Source organism: Dermacentor albipictus, chromosome 2, assembly GCF_038994185.2.
Source record: "Dermacentor albipictus isolate Rhodes 1998 colony chromosome 2, USDA_Dalb.pri_finalv2, whole genome shotgun sequence".
NCBI classification, from domain to species: domain Eukaryota; kingdom Metazoa; phylum Arthropoda; class Arachnida; order Ixodida; family Ixodidae; genus Dermacentor; species Dermacentor albipictus.
In genome coordinates, this window is record NC_091822.1 from 108,373,521 (window position 1) to 108,392,913 (window position 19,393).

At 44.5% G+C, this 19,393-nt stretch overlaps 1 protein-coding gene and 1 long non-coding RNA gene across 4 annotated transcripts; one reads left to right on the forward strand and one right to left on the reverse strand.

The window, feature by feature from the left end:
- Window positions 1–4,358: 4,358 nt before the first annotated feature.
- Window positions 4,359–10,488, reverse strand: LOC135900789 (uncharacterized). Of its 2 annotated transcripts, XR_011512108.1 has the most exons (3): window positions 10,234–10,488; window positions 9,893–10,012; window positions 4,359–4,568 (listed from the first exon to the last, which is right to left on the reverse strand). It is a non-coding gene; the product is annotated as an uncharacterized lncRNA (long non-coding RNA). The 2 variants fall into 2 exon arrangements; XR_011512107.1 differs by lacking the exon at window positions 9,893–10,012.
- A 467-nt stretch (window positions 10,489–10,955) lies between these two features.
- On the forward strand, window positions 10,956–17,502 carry LOC135900787 (uncharacterized). Of its 2 annotated transcripts, none has more exons than XM_065430364.2 (2): window positions 10,956–12,295; window positions 12,459–17,502. In XM_065430364.2, exons 1-2 carry the CDS (start codon window positions 12,181–12,183, stop codon window positions 13,028–13,030), a joined length of 687 nt encoding a protein of 228 aa, XP_065286436.1. In that variant the 5' UTR covers window positions 10,956–12,180; the 3' UTR covers window positions 13,031–17,502. The 2 variants fall into 2 exon arrangements, with proteins under 2 accessions (XP_065286436.1, XP_065286437.1); XM_065430365.2 differs by having other exon boundaries at window positions 10,971–12,353.
- The last annotated feature ends 1,891 nt before the right edge of the window (window positions 17,503–19,393 follow it).

Consider the following 19,393-nt stretch of genomic DNA (forward strand, 5'->3'; position numbering starts at 1 on the left):
GGTTAGCGTTAGTTAAAAATTTACTAATCCAATTCGTAGTCCTGTCAATTCGAAGTTTACTGTCTTTTGTGTATTGGACCAAGCTGATGACCCCTGGCCTGGGCGGGCCCTGGCACTTTACCTAGTGGTGGCCTTTGAAAATAGCAGTGTGGCACCAGTGGTTGCATCAGGATCTAGGCTCATGAAGATAGACAGCAACGTGCACAGGGCAAGGAGTTTGGTGGCCTGGTACTCGTCACAGTTGTGGAGAACACTATAGTTTTTGCGAGTCCTAGCCCCTACCTAGGGTACCAGTCTGCGCACTGTGTATATATATATATATAGGATGTGCAGGATTGCTCGTTGGCAGCACGTGATCATGCGGCAGCTGACGGGCCTTCTATGTGTTTCGCCCTGGTAGTGCGGTCGTCTTTGTGATTCTAGAGCTGTGCTGGCATTGCGCAAGAACAGGATCTAACGGCATGGTGCAGAATTGCAGAGTGGGGGTGCTCCATTCTATTCCCACTCCATTCCTTCAGAGTTGTTATGCGATTCCAGTCCTTATAACTTGTCAGAATTCTGACAGTTGGACCAGTCCCACTGTTTGAGTGGTCAAACTAATCTACTCCAATCCTCCAATTACAGTAAATAAAACGCTTCCCGTATAATTACTTACTACTTGCGCCCCGATACAGCGATAGCGTAGAGGTAGAGCATCCGCCTCACGTGCAGAAGGACTGTGGTTCAAATCCAGGTGCCAGCATACTTTGCCCCGGCTGACCTTCCACATATGCCCCCATGGGTAATGTCCAAAATACCGGTAGGTCTATCTATTCCCGGAATTTCTAAAAAATCGCGAATACCTACCGTCGGCCTCAGACATTTAACACTTGAATATATGTCGAAAGAATATGACTCCTCGGTGAGCGTGTATACAGACGGCTCGGTCTCGTCGTATGCGTCTGGTGCGGCTTTTGTCGTGCCTGCGCATCAAGTCATTCGACGGTTTCGTCTGCATAACAAGACAACTACAACATCTACGGAATTAGTGGCAATAAGAGAGGCCGTTCAATATATTGCACGACAGCCTCCTCAAATATGGACAGTTTTCAGTGATGCAAAATCGGCTCTTCAACTACTTAGAGTGGTGTTGAAAGAAAGCGCTTACAGAGTGTTGGCTCTTCAGACTGCCGAGCTCTACACTTTAGCGCAAGAAAACGGCCACCAGATCACATTTCAGTGGATTCCTAGTCGCTGCGGTATACAGGGCAACGAACTGGCCGACGCCGAAGCGAAGAAAGCACTCGAAGAACGAGAGTCACTGCTTTCAATTCTTTTTTCAAGAGCGGACGCCAACTGTCTCCTCTCCAGTGTCATCCGAAAATTGACAGCAAAGCACTGGGACAATCCGGATAATCGCCACAGACGACTTCAGAGATTGGACCCCACCATGAGTTTTAGGCTACCACCGAAAATTCAACGAAGCTGTGCCAGTCTTCTGCACAGACTAAGGCTGGGGGTAGCGTTTACGCGCACCTCATGCGACGCACCGAGTCTCCACACTGTGAGGTGTGCAATGTGACTGAGACTATAGGTCATGTGCTTTGTGACTGCCCTAAGTTTGTGGAAGAGCGTGATAGGTTGGTCAAGGACCTTACGCGTCTCGACAGCGCACCGTTGTCGGAGGACGTTATTTTAGGCCTTTGGCCAGACGCTCAGTCGAGTTTCAAGGCGATCAAGGCATTACTGAACTTTTTAAAAATTACGGGCCTGGATTGCAGACTTTGAGCATGCCAAATTGCTTGCCATATGTTCTACATCTTCCTTCTATCGTCATCGTCACCCATCATGCACCTCTTTCTTCCCTCTTTCTTTCCCTCTTCCCCTTCCCCCAATGCCGAGTAGCTGGCTAGAGGAATATACCTCAGGCCGACCTCTCGGCATTTCGTGTCATTAAACTTCTTTCTCTCTCTCTCCAGGTGCCACACAATTTTCCACCGGATAAAAAAATCCACGTTGATACAGTTGTATAAACAGGCCTGGTGGCCTGACCCCAGTGACCAGAACTGGTAATGCACTCCCTTACCAGAGCAGGATTGGCCACAACCTCCTATATGAATAGAACAATCAAACCCCGGCCCTCGGTCCCCAGCAGCTGCGAAGCAACTGACCACAGCGGCGGTCAGACCTGCGACGCCGCAGAGGGTGCTAATAATCTCTGGATCCGGACAGGCCACCATTGGAATCTGAACATGGCAACGTTTAACGCTAAAACGTTCTCTAGTGAGGCGAGTCTAGCAGTGCTGTTGGAGGAATTAGCGGGCATTAAACGGGATATAATAGAGCTCAGTGAGGTTGGGAGGACAAATGAAGCATATACAGCGCTAAAAAGCAGGCACATCCTGTGCCACCGGGGCTAAGCGGAGAGACGAGAACCAGGAGTTGGATTCCTGATTAATAAGGATATAGCTGGTAACATACAGGAATTGTATAGCATTAACGAGAGGGTAGCAGGTCTTGTTGTAAAACTTAAGAAGAGGTACAAATTGAAGGCCGTACATGTCTAGCCGCCTACATCCAGTGACCAGCAAGTCGAAAGCTTCTATGAAGACGTGGAATCGGCGATGGATAAAGTCAAAACAAGATACCTTTCTCCAGCCTGCTTCTTGCCTACCCTGGCATTGAAGTCGCCCATCAGTATAGTAGAGTTTGCAGAATGGAATAATTTGCGGACAATGAATACCTTCTTCCGCAAGTGGGATAACCGAAAGTGGACTTGGAGGAGCCCGAATGGCGAGACTAGAAATGAAGTAGACCTCATACCCTGCGCTAACCCTGGCATCATACAAGATGTGGACGTGCTCGGCAAGGTGCGCTACAGTGACCATAGGATGGTAATATCTCGAATTAGCCTAGACTAAAGGAGGGAATGGAAAAAACTGGTACATAAGAAGCCGATCAATGAGTTAGCGGTAAGAGGGAAAGTAGAGGAATTTCGGATCAGGCTGCGGAAGAGGTATTGGGCTTTAACTCAGGAAGAGACCCTCAGTGTTGAAGCAATGAACGAAAATCTTATGGGCATCATTAAGGAGTGTGCAATAGAAGTCGGTTGTAACTTCGTTAGACAGGATACCGGTAAGTTATCACAGGAGATGAAAGACCTAATTAAGAAACCAACCCTTATACATAGCTTTCATTGATTACAAGAAAGCGTTTGATTGAGTAAAAACCTCAGCAGTCATTATGGAATCGGGGTGTAGATGAGCCTTATGTGAAAATACTGCAAGATATCTACAGCGGCTCCACAGCCACCGTAGTCCTCCGTAAAGAAAGCAACAAAATCCCAATAAAGAAGGGCGTCAGGCAGGGAGATACGAACTCTCCTATGCTATTGACGGCGTGTCTACAGGAGGTATTCAGAGACCTGGATTGGGAAGAATTGGGGATAAGAGTTAATGGAGAATACCTTAGTAACTTGCAATTCGCTGATAATATTGCCTTGCTTAGTAACTCAGAGGACCAATTGCAATGCATGCTCACTGACCTGGAGAGGCAAAGCAGAATGTTGGGTCTAAAAATTAGTCTGCAGAAAACTAAAATAATGTTTAACAGTCTCGGAAGAGAACAGCAGTTTACAATAGGTAGTGAGGCACTGGAAGTGGTAAGGGGAATACATCTACTTAGGGCAGGTAGTGACTGCGGATCCGGATCATGAGACTGAATTAATTTGAAGAATAAGAATGGGCTGGGGTGCGTTTGGCAGGCATTCTCGGATCGTGAACAGCAGGTTGCCATTATCCCTCAAGAGGAAAGTGTGAAACAGCTGTGTCTTACTAGTACTCACGTACAGGGCAGAAACCTGGAGGCTTACGAAACGGGTTCTACTTAAATTGAAGACAGCGCAACGAGCTATGGAAAGAAGAAGAATGATGGGTGTAACATTAAGGGGATAAGATGAGAACAGATTGGGTGAGGGAACAAACGCGAGTTAATGATATCTTAGCTGAAATCAAGAAAAATGGGCAGGGCACGTAATGAGGAGGGAAGATAATCGATGGTCATTAAGGTTTATGGACTGGATTCCAAGAGAGGGGAAGCGTAGCAGGGGGCGGCAGCAAGTTAGGTGGGCGGATGAGATTAATAAGTTTGCAGGGACAACATGGCCACAATTAGGACATGACCGGGGTAGTTGCTGTTTACGCAAGCATTTTGCAAATGCGGCTCACTTTTAAGCACCCCTCCTTATGTCTAAAAAAACAGAAATAAACATTCAGTATACTTTTTCAACTTTTACTAAGCTTATCATATAGCTCAGTGTTAACATACAGTAATCACAGGTGAGGTTACAAAAAGCAGTAATAATTGACAGTAAACACTGCTTGGATGGTGAAAAACATGGGAATCAGGTCATTTTATTTTTGACAACAACCTTTTTTGGCATAGGAGGCTCAGGAAATGGTGATGTAGCAACACTGTAAAGACTGAATAAGATAGATGTGGAATGCCTTGATGACTTCTCTTTCTGTTTTCTTTATTTTGTCTTCGAAAGGAATTTATTCTGTTCAAGATAAGGGAGGCAGCTTTTGCATCTGCAACAGAACATCGGTGGATGTTGTGTGAAGCACTTTTTCTTTGCTTTTTCACTACCTGAGTAAGGTAACTTTCTTTGTGCTTCATCGCGCGATTTCTACAGTCAACTTCCATTAATTCTACCCTGACGAGACTGACGGGTCGAATTAAGATGCAAAAACCTGCTGAAACACCGTTGATTCATTTGGCAGTATGTGCTTGCGCAATTTGCCTCTGAAACGAACATGCATCAACTTTCTATTTGTCCAAAGTATAAAACTAAAGTAGAAATGACAACTCCAAATCAAAGTGGAAACCTACGCATACCTGATTTTTTAGTATGCCAGCCAACTTTCTAAAGTCAGCTTCGCTGTATTACAGCCATGATAAGCGGTAAAGCATATACTGAAAAGATTTCGCGCCAAAGAACAACACACACAAGAAAGACGACGACACCATGGGCGCCTATGGTGTCGTCTTTCATGTGTGTGTTGATTTTCGGCACAAAATCATTTCAGTATGCAAGATCACCAACCAGCCCAGCAGTTAACTCTTCTAACGTGAAGCATATGAATGCTACAAACATGGTTTTAGTTTCGCACTTGATTGTACAGCTAGGCAATTTTCGGCTCAATGTCCTTGGAAAACAAAAACTGTTCGTTAGAATCAGATACGTACTACAATCAGACATTGTCAGCTACCGTTACAGCTTAAAAATCTTTCTCAGCTGGGTCAAAAATAAGCATTTCAGGCAGGAGATAGCGTTTGTATAACACATTCATTGTCCCCTAAGCTCTGCTCAGGCAGACGTTGCCACTAAAAGGGGTCGTTATTGGGGTCTGGTCAAGTTCGCATTATATGGCGAATGCCAGTTTTAGGATCAAAATACTGAATGTTTAGGCCCATAGAAATGCATGGGCACCGGCCAGGACCGAATTAACTGAAAAATGAAATTATTGAGTCGGATTATTGGAAGTTTACCGTACACCCTTTTCTGTTCTACAAGGACTTGTCATTTTAATATGTAGTTTTCTTCTATCAGTGTGGCAATGGTGCTAAATTTAGCATTTGAAATCATCCATCGTTCCAAGGACAAGTTGCAAAGTAAGGGCACATTTTGAGACTTGAAACATTTGCACATATAAAGGCAGGACACATTAACAGCTGTCCACTTAACATAAGTTGGCTGTATTATCTGCATAGTATGTGGTTGCTTTTTTGGAATGTGGTCATTCTGTAAAAGAAAGTTTTATTTGTTTCAAATAAATTGCTGAACTATTGCTTGTGTGTTTTCCTGTGCTCTCTGTGCTGATTGCGCTTTTGAAAGTGCAGTGAGCGACTGCAGACTGAAATGCACAAGGGTTCACTTCATCATGTCAGGAAGGATTTTTTGGCTTGACCAAGGAGCCTTAACCCCTACCATGCATACACACTTTTTTGTATAAACACATCAAATGAAAGAGAGTGACCTCATCTATTTTAAAGCCTGGCAATGTTAGACAGAGTGAAGTACAAATACCATTTGCTTTTAAGAGGAAGCTTTAGCTCCGACGCGGCCTATTCAAATACATGTAAAACGCAAAAATGTTTTTCTGAGACTACATTTGGACTGATTTTAATGAAATTTGTTGCATTTGAGAAAGAAAGTTAAATTCTAGTGACTGTTGGAAGTGGAATTTCGATTTAGGGCCTGAATTTTGTTAAAAAGATTTTCAAATATTCGACCGTTTGAAAAAAAATAGAAGCAGGTTTACAAATTCATAGGTCTGCATCAAGAACAGACATCGCGGTTCGGTAAACAGCATACATTAGATCTTTCAAAGCGGACAAATTCGATAGGTCATTTTACATCTTACGTGAATTTGTTACGTTGGTTACAAGGGTTCTGCAAAAGTTGTATTTCCATATTACTAAAATTTTTTATATTCATGTGTACATCAATTTTGTCCGCTTTAGATGTACTATTAGATGCAATTCACAGAATTGTATTATCCTTCATCATTGTCAGTTAGAGTTGTAAACTTGATAGCTTCGTATCTTGGAAATTTTCAATTTCTGCCAATATTTAATAAAAAATTAATGACCTATATCGAAAATTCGGAACCAACATTCACTAGATTTCAAGCTCTTCTTTTAAATGCAACAAACCTCATCAAATTCGTTGCAGTGGTTGCCGAGAAAAATCAATTCTCCTTTTACATGTATTTAGATAGGAGCACCTGAGCTAAAGCTTCCTCTTAAGTATTGCTGCTAAAACCTCATGTTTGTGTATAGTATGCACATGCAGTGCTGGCTATGCCGTGGTTGAGCCCCGAAACAGCTTTCTCCATGCTGCTTGCTATAGCATTGCTGTGTTCTGCAAACTGAGGGCAAAACTATAAATATCTAGAAGTTCAGCAGCGCAATTGACAGCTATTTCCGTATGTTTGATGCACTCCTGGCCAGGGACTTTTCGTCCTGTAGGCAAAATAGATGGCCGCCTTGGACGCTGTTTTGGAAAAAGTGCAGCATACGTCGAAAGCTTCCTCAGAATGCTTCACCAGCAGGTTCTGCCAGCGAGTGAAGTGGGGCACAATAATCTGACTTTACATGGTGCGGCACAATACCTTAAAATGCTGCTGCTTCTGGCTTCCATTTACTATGACATGCTGGTGCACCTCAACATGGAGCAGCCCCATTTTACTAAAATTCTGAATTCTTCTACCAACATGGTGTGGTGTGGCTATCTATGATCACTGTATAAAACCAGGGCAAAAAGCATGTCTAGAAAGTACAAAAGCTGGTATAACTGTAATGAATGACCTGCAGTCATCCAAAATGTGTAAAATCGCAAGAATTGGTCAAGCTCAAACACTGCAGAGTTTAACTAGTCCTGGCATAATTTTTTTTCTTATGCATGTGTAGCTGTCATTCAGTCAATTACACTACGAAACTTCAAATGCCTTCTATGTGCAACAAATATATCCTTAATGCAAACATTTAAACATGTGCCAAAGGCAGTGTGGCCCCATAATCTGGTGACAACATTGCGTGGTAGGTCACAAACAAATGATGCATGCTGCAGTTGTTCATCAGTAAGCCATGCCATTATTAGGTCATTGAAAACTGAGCATGTTAGGACCACTATGCAGCACAACATTGGTCTTTCTGTCTTGGTGCACACTGTGGAGTGGGTGCATGTTAAAAACCTCAGCCGATTAAAGTTAAGCCGGAGTCCGCAACTATGGCATGCCTCGTACTCGTATCATGGTTGTGACTTATAGAACACTAGAATTAAATTAATTTTAATTTAGATGTTTGAGAAGAGTCATAAGAAAATTTATTTAGTGAGGCAAGTCTTAGCACACATAAAGAATCGCTGAAAGCACACGCAGCTTTCAGTGGCATGGTGTGGTCATAAAAGCTGCCATTCGGAACCAGATTAATATAAAAAAATTCAGTCCAAAAGTTAAATGTCAGTGCTCCTTTACATGTAAGCATGAGGGACACATCTTTAAAGGCATCATCTAAATCCTGTGGAAGTATTTATTGGTGAATATCAGATGGCCCTACATCTAAGGAAGTTATAGAGTGTTATGATAACAGGAAGCCACAAGATTTTTGTTGTGCACTCTTCCTATAGAGACAATATAGGGCAGCAACAAAATAGTTGGGCCTTGTGAAGAATTCATTCAAGATCTTTGCCAATTTGGCAGGTTCAATATTACTAGAGATAATGAAGGCCAATCACCTTGAAATGCTTGCCCAAACTTCATCAGCATTGCATCACTTATTTCAAATAACTTTCTTTTTGTCATTTTGCCAGATTAAAGTTCTCGAAAACCTGCTTGGCTGGTTTCAAGAACTTTTTGAGAACGGTTTGGTTCCATTCGAATGCAGCATTGTCAGTCTTTAGTGAACTAGACCCATCTTTACTGATATGCAATCAAGTAGATCAAAGCAGATGCTGTCAAAGTGCATGTGACAGAGTGTTAGGAGTGGGCATTCCTGGGTGATGTTGCCAAAAAGGGAGTTGTGAGCTTAATGCACATAGCAGCTGTAGCATATGAAAACCAGCACATTACTAATTTTTTAGATACCGCAGGGCTTGCACTGATGCTGGTCATAGTCTACTATAATTTCCACCATATATGGCCCTTGTAATCACAAGTTTTTATTGTCCTACAATATATTCCCTCTGTGTACAATCAACATCTCTGCCAAGGACAACAGAAACAATACGATTGGAAAATGCAGAATTCTCCATCTGCGGAGGTGGCTGGCTGATTGCCGTATAAGATGCTTTGTGAGCTGGCATTGATGTCTAAATCTCAACTCATCTGCAAGCGTGCAAAATAGGCTTTGGGATACTTTTACCACAAGCAGAGACTAGAATGACTGTTGCCTGTGACATATGGCACATACCCATGACGACGGATCAGCTAGGATTCCCCATGAATACAACATCAAATAGCTTTATGTTCCCACTAACTTGATAGTACATAATACTGATATGTAACAAAAATAAACAACAAAGTAACTGAAAAACGAACAGGTCTACTACGATTGAGCCACAAAGGGATTAAGATGGAAACATTTGTGTTAATAGTATGAAAAATACGTGCCTAAGATGTCATCTTCCCAGCAGCAACAACATGATCATGCACAAACTAGCATTACTCTTCAGGTGCACTCCAGGCTGCTCACACCATTTTCTACAAGATTTGAAGCCCAACAGGCAGAAGGGGTCACAATTTGGCCAGTCAGAAGGGCAATGCGCTAAATACAAAAAAAACCTACAGGCCCACTATGCAATGCTTTTGCCAAACTTTCCCAACCTTCAACGTGTGCAAGTCCACAATGACCAGGAAAAGAAGTAAACAAATTCCTTAAAGATGGAATGAAAAAGAAATGTTGCGACAATTAAGAAATGAATTCTTTGTACTTTCTAGTGGCACACGGATAGACAGCTGGTGGGCACAATTTGAATTTGAACTCATGGCAGTGCTGCAGGGGCAAATACCACACTCATACTTCTGAAAAGCGTTGGTTACAATGCTGATTTGGAAGGGAAACATTGCAAATACTTCTTCAGAAGTTCAAGCATCTGACCAGTAAGTTGTTGAGCATGACTAGGGGAAATATCAATTTCACAAATAGCACCATTTCAAATAAACTGGCCCACTGCATTACTATTTTTCTAAAAGCCTCTGTGCGCGTTAATACAACCTCAACCTGAGGCAGCTTACATCTAGGTCCCATGGAATCAAAAAATACAGCGGCGAGTATAACACTTAAATTTGCTATCTTGCGAACATGAGCGAAAACTTCAATTTGAAAAGGTTTGGTCGAAAGGAAAACTCACGGCTGTAACTCTGCTGCTCGTCGCCAGTTGTGTTAATAATAGTAATAAAAAAACATCTGCACGATGAATAGACACTTCGATATTTGAAGCAGCTCGTTAGTGGATATCAAGGAATGTGCACTGGAAAAGAGCGAAACATGTAACCGACTGACTGACGGAAGTAAGGCTCACAGGATAAGTTTTCTCTGCCTACACCGATAATGCAGAACGTATTGTGCAATTAAATCGCCCGTAATGCGCAGCAATTACCGCACTCGATTGAAGTCGCCATCGCAGCGACGCGCCATTTATTTCAGGACCACGAAAAACAAGGTATTCACTTAAGTACAGCGGCGGTTTACCTGTCGGCAAGCCCCTAACTCGCATATGACGAAAGCAAATCTCACGGAGTCCAAGCCCACGATTGCTCAAGTCAAACTGCGCTCGCACGAATATCGCGCACGTTATACGCTTTCGACACGCACAAAAGCGCGCGCAGAACGTCTTGCAGCCGACACGGCGGCAATGGCTAATCTACGTTCGAGAGTAGCTTTTTCAAAAAAGTAAAAACAAGCAACAATGTGACGTCACATCCTACAAGAAAGAGTTGTTCTCCTCTCTTACCTTCTTTCAGCTCACGCATGCGTAGCGACCGCGGAGCCCTCGGGGGCGATGTTCAGGTCATATCATTCCCATGTAGGTTGAGGCGACGCTCATGAGAACCCCCGTAGACACTAGCGCCACATTTCCCTCTAGGGTATTTTTAGAAACTCTATGCTGGGTGGGTTAGGGTGCCTCGATGCACCCTAGGGTGGGTCGGCTGCGAGCGCCGTCTCTCCGCGACTACACTGAACCAACAACGTTACTAGACTAGCTTCAGTTGTCAAACTCCCCGCACGCGCGCTTACAGCCGCTGTCGCCACTTCTGTGACAGCCGCCAGATGGCAGCGCCATTCTATCGAGCTCCACTGCAGACGCCTCGCCGCAGCCTTGAGCTCGTGCGGACGCGCAGTTGCGCATGGTTGCGCGTTTCACGCTCGCTGGCGTTCTCCCTTGTTCGAATTAGTGATACCACGAGAAAGCGGTATCCACCTACAGCAATAAGATTTATAGGGCCAGTTGGTTCATACTGAATGAAGGGTAAACTGCACGAAAGGAAGAAATACATACAGCGAAGCGGAGAAGCTGCGTTTCTAAATGTCCTGTGTTTCTTCCTGTCATCTTGACGTTTCGCGCAGTTTAGGCTCACGAGCCTGAAGATCTGGCCAAAGTGCTTGATCGTAGGACGATCTTCATCCCCACCGAAGCTTCTCACCACGTCAAAGAAGCTCTACAAAAAGATAGATGAGGTCGGTCTTTCAACACACGAGCCACAAAAAAGAAAAAAGAAGTCGGCTTTTTCATTCCGTGAAGATGGTTAATCAGCGAAGCTGAAACGTGCCGCCCCTGTGTTTATCACTGGGTTAATCCCGAGGGTTCATGAAAGTATCTCTCAATTATGAGGTTACACACACAATTTGCTGCGACGGAGAAACGTCACTGCGGTATGCCTGCAGTCCGCAGTTGTCGCTTGCGTTCGATGTCTCGAGTTTGCTCGTCGGCGTTGTTAGCAGCCTTCGCCCAGGATTTGGCGCTTGTGATTCTTCGAAATTATATTTCTTCAAAATTAAATCTGTCCGTTACGCAAGACAATGATGTGGCTCATACTCCCTTAAGCAATGGCTCATACCCCCGTAAACGCGGCCTCCACATTACGACGGCAGAAGTGAAGTGAAATTCTACGCTGGAATGATGGACGGCAACTCAGCCAGCTGTGGAAGACGACGACGAACGCGTGAGCAGTGGCACGAGCGCGCGCCGTGGATTTCGCAGAGAGTTCTCGGTCGGCACGAGGAATCGCTCTGTGTCCCGCCAAGCGAAGCGTCGCATTGCTGGGAGCACAGAAAAAGTGGTGCGCCGAATTGTCGACATCGTTCCGATAGCCGCCTATGCAGCCAGGTACGCAGCACGTCGGCATCGTCTGCTGATTCTTAAGAAACTCGGCGAAGGCCACAGTTCCACGGATGACATGCTTGCTGAAATTCGCCGTCAACAACGAACACACCAACGCTGCACCGCGTGCTTAGTGCGGGTGCAGCCCGCCCATGCCCGCCCGCGTAGCTGGCTAGTGAGGAAGTGAAGCTGGGCGCGACTGCAGCGCCACGAAGGCGCGGGCGGGTGGCGGTTCCGCGCAACGGCACCGAGTGGCCGAGTTTTAAACTGAGGTCTAGTAACGTTGCCCTGAACTAGGGAACATCCGCTCCGCTTCAATGGGAAGACTAGCGACGCGGCAGGCATTGCTCTATGCATCGCATGGAGCCGTTCCAAAGAACAAATCGCACCGGGCACAAACAACGAAACAAGTTTTTTTTGTGAAATTCACAGGTACTCCTACATTTCTCTGTCGCAGTGCACTTGCGGATGTTATAAAGCGAACATGATCGTAAGTAATCGACACGTACTGCCAGCTTGCATCTCGCATTCGCGCACATACCTGTGACGTCCGCCCAGCGCTGATCTTAAGCGAGTCTACTCGTCTCGAGCGCAGGCATGGCTAGCACAAGTCAGCTGGAAAAGCCGTATATCGCCGAGGAACGGGTACATGGCATGAGACTGCGCGCATTTTCAAACGGCGTGCTGGAGGTAAAGTGCGACATGGGCGGCCACGAGTTCGAGTGCACGATCGACAAGCATCACAGAGTCCGAGCGACCCGCCTGCCACTGGCCATCGCCTGGGCAGTATGTGAAGACATCGAATGGTCATCTCTGGAGGAAGCCCTGGCAAAGCTGCCGAAGCGACTCAAGGCGCACCTACTGCGCCGACAGCAGATCGAAGACACCGAACGCAAGCATGCGTCGCGCCTAGTCGGCCGCAAACTGCAGACCGCCGGCAGCTACACGTTCGTGAGGATGGACCTAGCGCTCAGCGTCGAAATGTGCAGCGGCGTTCTTCGGCTGGAACTGTGGTACGACGACTTCGCGGTGCATCCTACACGTATTGCCGTGCACAGCAGGGGTGCGCCCGAGTTCATAGACTTAGTCACAAAGAAAGGGGAGGACATAAGGGAACTGATGGAGAGTGAGCCTCTCGACAAAGCCTGCGACGTGTTGTGCACGTAATTAGCGGCGCGCTCTTGCCCTGCCGTTTCTGAAGTGCGACACGCGCAACTGGAATGAACTTTTCTGCGCAGCTGTCGTCGATGACAGTGATTTCTTTTCTTGCAATTTTTGTGCCCGCACTGCGCAAATATTGACTGCCGCATCGCAGCTTGTAAACTTGCGTTGTCATACCCGGCTATTTCGGGTGCTAAATGTGGTGCAGGTCGTCGGACGCTAAACAAGCACGGGGTCGGCGCACAGAACACGCAGCCACACACCGATAACCATGACGACCTTCGACGTTGATAGGACGAATAAGTTTTATGGAAAATATATGCAGATACTCGGCGAGTGGAAACGTGTGTTCACTAAGAATGTGATTTCCTAAGTTAAAGTGAGAGATTGTACCTGTGCGAACAGTGAAACTAGCAAAATGACTAGGCACTCATAAACGCAACTAATTATTTCTGGTTTAGTTAAATGTAGTTGGCAACACACAAAGTTGAAATTGGTTGCTATTATTAATTTTGTGCACTGCATTTTATCATACATGAGAATTTTAGGACTATGAACCAACAGCACCGAGAAAGGTTAACTAAATAGCACTTGGTTAGTTAAAGTAGTGCAGGGTCGAGCAAGACAAAAGAACACCTTAGTATTGGGCAATAATGGAAGCAGATCCAACTTGCTCAAGTCAGTGACAACACTGTGTGGTACATGCAACTATAAGGAACAATTTCTGCTTTGTATAGTCTAACTAAAAAGAATCAAGCCCCTCAGATCCCTTTATTCCTCGAGCTGTGTTACATACAGGATTTTACACAAACTTGGGAGAAAGGCAGATGAACTTTATTGTCCAAACGGTTTGTTGTGTGAACCGTTGTCGCTGGTAATATACTCAGGTGTTGCTTTGAGGCAGGAGAAACATTACACTATGCTCAGAATTTTGATTCAGAGTTTGTTAGCTTTATGTAAGGAATAATAAAAACAGTACCGTATCAGTAAACATGAAGTGTAATGGGCCCTAGGAATTGGCATGCGGTCAGTCTTTAAAGCTACAGGTTATAGCACTTTCCTGCTTCCTCGTGCTAGCTCAATAGTAGAGGTGTGTGAATATTCTAAATTTTGAATACGAATTGAATAGTCCCTGCTATTTGATTAGAGAATTCACTATTTGTAGTTGCCGAATATTTGGTTATTTTGAACATATAAGAGATAACAGCACTTTTTTGTGTCTCCAGGAAGATAAAATGATCGATGGGACAACTGTTCCGAATGATTTTGCTGCGGGGATAGCTGTCACTGTTGCGTAGAGACACCAGTTCCTGAGCAAATGCATGGGACTAATAACTTGTGCTCAATAATTTCTGGTCATTCAAAAAAGATGGCTTGCCTTTAGGCAGACTTTATGCGAACTTGTTCAACATTATTATTTGGCAAGTTTCAGCATGTTTGCATCCCTTAGCGCAATGTGTGGTTGCCGTGGTATCTCACCTTTCAGTGAAGAGAACACTACATTCACTTGGTAGAAGACTGTTCTCTTGTTTTATTACCCTAAATGCCATGGTGCTCCAGATAACTGAAAGCAGACGTTTATCACATACAGGCTTGTCGGTTGTCCAGACATGCAGGCAATTGTGTACGGCATTACATGCATGTGCCATGTACAGTTGTGATCAATTTGAAGGTGAACAGTCGAGCGGCGACCGAAACTAGGAGCAGCGCCACGTTACGTCATCACAGTCAGTCAAGAGGGAAACATCATATAGCTTCCCTCTCTCTCTCTTTTGCTGTTCCCTGAGCAGCTGTCACTCCCGTCTAGCAACTTGCAGCTTTTCATTATTTTTTTATGCCCCAGGAAACAGGCAGCGGTACACCGCACATATCGTGTTTTGCACAGAGGCGTCCTTGTTAGCAAAGATATGCATGAGGCAGCGACGCACACACATCCTTGACATGAAAGGGAAACAAACACAAAAATTTGGTGACGTAGTCATGGGGGTCACAGGTGCAGCCTGGAAGAGCATAAAAGGGGGAGAAAGCAGTGCAATTTTTTATCTCCGCAGTTCCGAAATCGGCCGTTATGCTGCTTGGAAGGCGCGCCTGTCGATGCTTGCGCGATCACCTTCAAATTTATCGCGACTGTACAGGGTGTGCCAATTATCATGTGCCAAGTTTTAAAATAAACACGGATCATTCTATGTGAATAAGATGAAGTGCATATTCTTGAGAGTCTTATTGAGAAATTGCCTGTAATGTTTTGTCCTTGTCATCCAATTATATAATGAAAAATAATTATCTAACTTTTTAATTGTTTCATTTGTCAAGATGTCAATGAGGCAGTTTAGAGAATCATTAAGACGAGTCAAAATGAGTTGCTTCCAGCAGTGTACACACCATGCGTTTACTTTTTCCAGCAAATAGAGAAAGCCCCCAAACTAATAAAACTACCATGTGACTGCGCACCGATGCGTACGAGATAGCAGTGCCATCAAGCTGTCCCATTGCGAAAACAAGCTGTTTATCCTTTACTGGGCCAAGTTGCAGTCATGGCTGCATGCATGTTCTTTCCACAACACGTGAACAGCTCCTGGCAAGATCAAGAAAATGTGCTGCCCTGAATGGTGAGTGAATTGAGCAACTTGCTTTCCCATTGAGACTGCTTGATGGTGCTGCTATCCCATGCACATGGGGGTGCAGTCACATAGTACTAATGCCATAGCGTTAGAGGTCCCATGTCACAGAAAATCCGGTGACCCGCATCCGGTGTCGACCATCTTTTCCGTAAAGATGATTTTAAACCACGCATACCCAACCACTCTTCTATCACCAAAGTTGCTCATACCTTGGCTTTCATTCTTCACAGTTCATTTCATTTTCATTTCATTGACACCAGTTGTTGCTCATAATTCTGAGAAAGGTAGCCCACAAACAAATGTAATGAAAAAAAAAAAAACACGTAGTGCATATCTTTTATATTACATGTTCTGAGACTGAAATATATTAAAAGTGCGAAGCGATAACAGGAGATCAACCCACGCAAGAGGCTACGTTTCTAAGAAAAAGCTTGCTTTCGTGCATAGCGTTCGCCGTCAGCGTTTCCCGGCAAATGTTACCATTACACAAGCTACAATTGCCGGGAAGCATGAAAAGCAGTCAGGGGTCTTTGAATGTTATCGCATTCCACTCTTAAAGGGCAAAGGTTAGGCATCCTCCCAACTTTTTTTTTTTTTCGTGTCATGGGCTGTCTCTGCATGGTGAAAAAAAGTAAACATGACATGTGTACCTTGCTGGAAACGCCTCATTGTGACTTCTCTTACGATCCTCTACAAACATGTAGTTGACACCTTGACAATAAGGACAATTACAATGTTAGATAGTTGCTTTTGATAGCATAATTTGATGTGAAGGACTTAAACATTTTTTGCGGTTTCTCAATTAGACACTAAATACGCACATGCTATTACTTGCGTATAATAATCTGTTCTTTCAGAACTTGGTGCAGGTTAGTTGAGACAACCTGTACACGGCCAATTTCTTTTTCGCCGTACTGACTTCATGCAAACTTGATATTTCATGTTGCTTAAAAAATGAGAAAATATTCTATGTTCGATTAAAAGTCATTTTACTTGAATATTTGCATTTAATTAGGAAATTTCACTATTCAGGAACCCTTACTCAATAGGCAATTACTTGTGCGCCCTACACCATCCATGTAGCAAAGGCAAGATTTTACCAAGAGATTCACAGAAAAGCTTTATCTAGATCTAAAGCGACGGTTTCTTTGCCTACACTTGGGTTTGATGTGGCTGCTCCTGCTGGGCCAGTATATTGCCAGATACTATATGGTTATACGTTATATGCATAATAAAAGTCAAACTACTAGCTTATAACAGTTACGTTAGGTCCAAATTGGGATTCGCCTCAATAATATGGGACCCTTTCACTAAAAAAGATGTCAGCCAACTGGGAACTGGTTCAGCGTAATTCAGTCAGATTCACTTATAGAAAATATTGAGAGCAAGATTGTCCCTCCATTATAATGACACAAAATAATATCGAAACGTTGCAAGCATGTAGAAAATTTAATCGCATCATGTTTCTTCACAATTGTCTTTCTGGGGAAACCAAATTTACATTACCTTCTTGCATCCAGCATATTTCTATGAGGAGAACATGCCACACGCATGATTTTTCTCTAGTGCCGTTGTTTGCTAAACAAATTTATATAAGCACAGTTTTTTTCCCACAAAAAATATCAGAATGGAATTGTGTTCCCCAGAGTATTTTTCTGTCCCCGGATTTCGCGAACGAACTAGACCATTTTCTTTTCCATTCGTAGGCCTTGTATTCAAGTGATGACATTGTTGTACCTTTTTTTTTGTCTGTGTAATCACTGTCCTGCTTGGATTTCATTATTGTACCGTAGCCTGTCCTGCATGGGCCTGCAGTATTCTCTAAATAAAAATAAAAGTAAGCTCCATCAAACTGGATATGTAGAACTGAATGTTCACTCACAGCGCAGTGCCATCGCAGGCATGTTTTTTGTGTAATCAAGCATTAAGTAGCATCATAAAACCAATACAGTGCTCAGCAATTCAAACGCAACACTCCAAGCAGGTGGTTGCTGGCACTTGTTGCACCATTGGCGAGCACTGGGGTATCGAATGCAATCACGATTCCTCACAAATGTTCTTGCCCTCTTCGCATGCCACTGCATCAGCTCCGTGTTCCCGGCACCCAACAGTGGTGTAACAAGCGCTGGTCACCATGTTCTCAGAATATTGCGTTTGCGTCGCTGGGCACTGTATGTAGATGTAATGCCAGCCGATAGGTACGGTGTCTCTAAGGTAAACGGATTTCCAGATGGAATAGTGCACGACATTCAATGGCTTTTTTTAAATTATATTTTTGCCACTGGGTGTGCAGCCATTCTTAGCCACTCACACAAAACGAGGCGGTTTAGTGCAATAAACCGGCCATGCTGCACGAGCATGCCAGCTAAAAAAATAAGTGCAGTGTAACCTACACCTGAACGAAAAACAGTGGGAAGCTTTGCTGTCCCATGTCAACTACAGGAATCGGCTTTATCAGGTCAAAAGAGCATGCTGGGTGGCTACGGCTCACGCGGTCCTGAAATGAGGGCTCCACCCATGACCGAGACCTCCCTGCGGGGAGCACACCGGTGTATTTTTGTACAATTAAATTCCTCTCTCTCTGGCGAACCTGCCAGGGCATATATGTGGTGGTTATGTGCTATTGCGACAAATGTATTCAGACGTGCCAAATTTCATTCAGACATGCCGCAAGGCAATCTATGCAAATAAAGATCCGTAAAACCCATCACATGACTGTGGATAGTAGTGCATTTAGCATTAAATCAATATAGTGACACGTGTTGCTACCGCTGAAAAGGGTTATGTATTAGGCATGTGCTGCAGCAGAACTCTCTTTTGTGCTTCCCCGATAACATTTGGCGGCATCTAGCAGCACTTCGGCAAAACCTGTGCATCACTGAAAAAAATTTATGGTGCGCAGGTGCATGTGAATGCTGAGGAACGCGTCTAGGTTTCTCTCTCGCGCTTCTTTTTGGAAACACTGCGCCATCTGGTGGTGCTGCAGAGAAGTCTGCACATGGCCTCCAAACTAGAAGCCTGGTGCACTGGCGCCGGCAAACCCCGAGAATACCTTATTTACTTGAATCTAACGTGCACTTTTTTTCCCGATAAAACGGGTCCAAAAATTGCGTGTGCTTTAGAATCGAGAACGACCCTAAATCTGCATTACCATATCGCCATCGGCATTTCAATATGGCTGCCTGCCTCGTACGCATAGAGTTTCTCACTACATTATCATAGTGAGAAACTCTATGCTCGTACGTGCTTCGAGCCACGACTTCGAGCCTAGCTACAGTGCTCTAGAATTCTAGAGCACTGTAGCCTAGCTGCCGTGCTGCCGTGGCTTTCTCCATGTGCTGCAGTACGAGTGCTTAGGCAATGCTTCCTTTGGCTTAAGTTAGTGCACCGCCCATCTTCCCGTTTTCTGCTTGCCCTATCAGCATGGTAGCTCCGACTGCAAAGACATGCCAAGTTTATCACGATGCTGCAATTAAAAGGAAAACGATCACATGTGGCGGAGACGGACGGAAATCGGGCAGCATCATGGGCGTTCGGAGTTCCTGAAACTTGCATGTGGGACTGGTGCAAACAGGAGAGGCATTCTACACTGGCAGCTGCTATGTACGGCGCGGCCTGTTCTCGTGGTTTAGTTCGCGTTGAAGCGAGAGGTTGCACAAAAGTGAATTCCCTCGCTCCTGCTATGGCATTTGCTCGCTCCAGCGTTTTGATAAAGAGTTTCCACGGTCTTTGAGTGAGACGTGTTCAT

Coding starts and splice junctions, on each gene's coding strand:
- LOC135900787 (XM_065430364.2), top strand. CDS start 12,181: ATGGGAAGACTAGCGACGCGGCAGGCATTGCTCTATGCATCGCATGGA. Junction 12,296..12,458: donor TTTTTTTGTGAAATTCACAG/GTACTCCTACAT, acceptor TCTCGAGCGCAG/GCATGGCTAGCACAAGTCAG.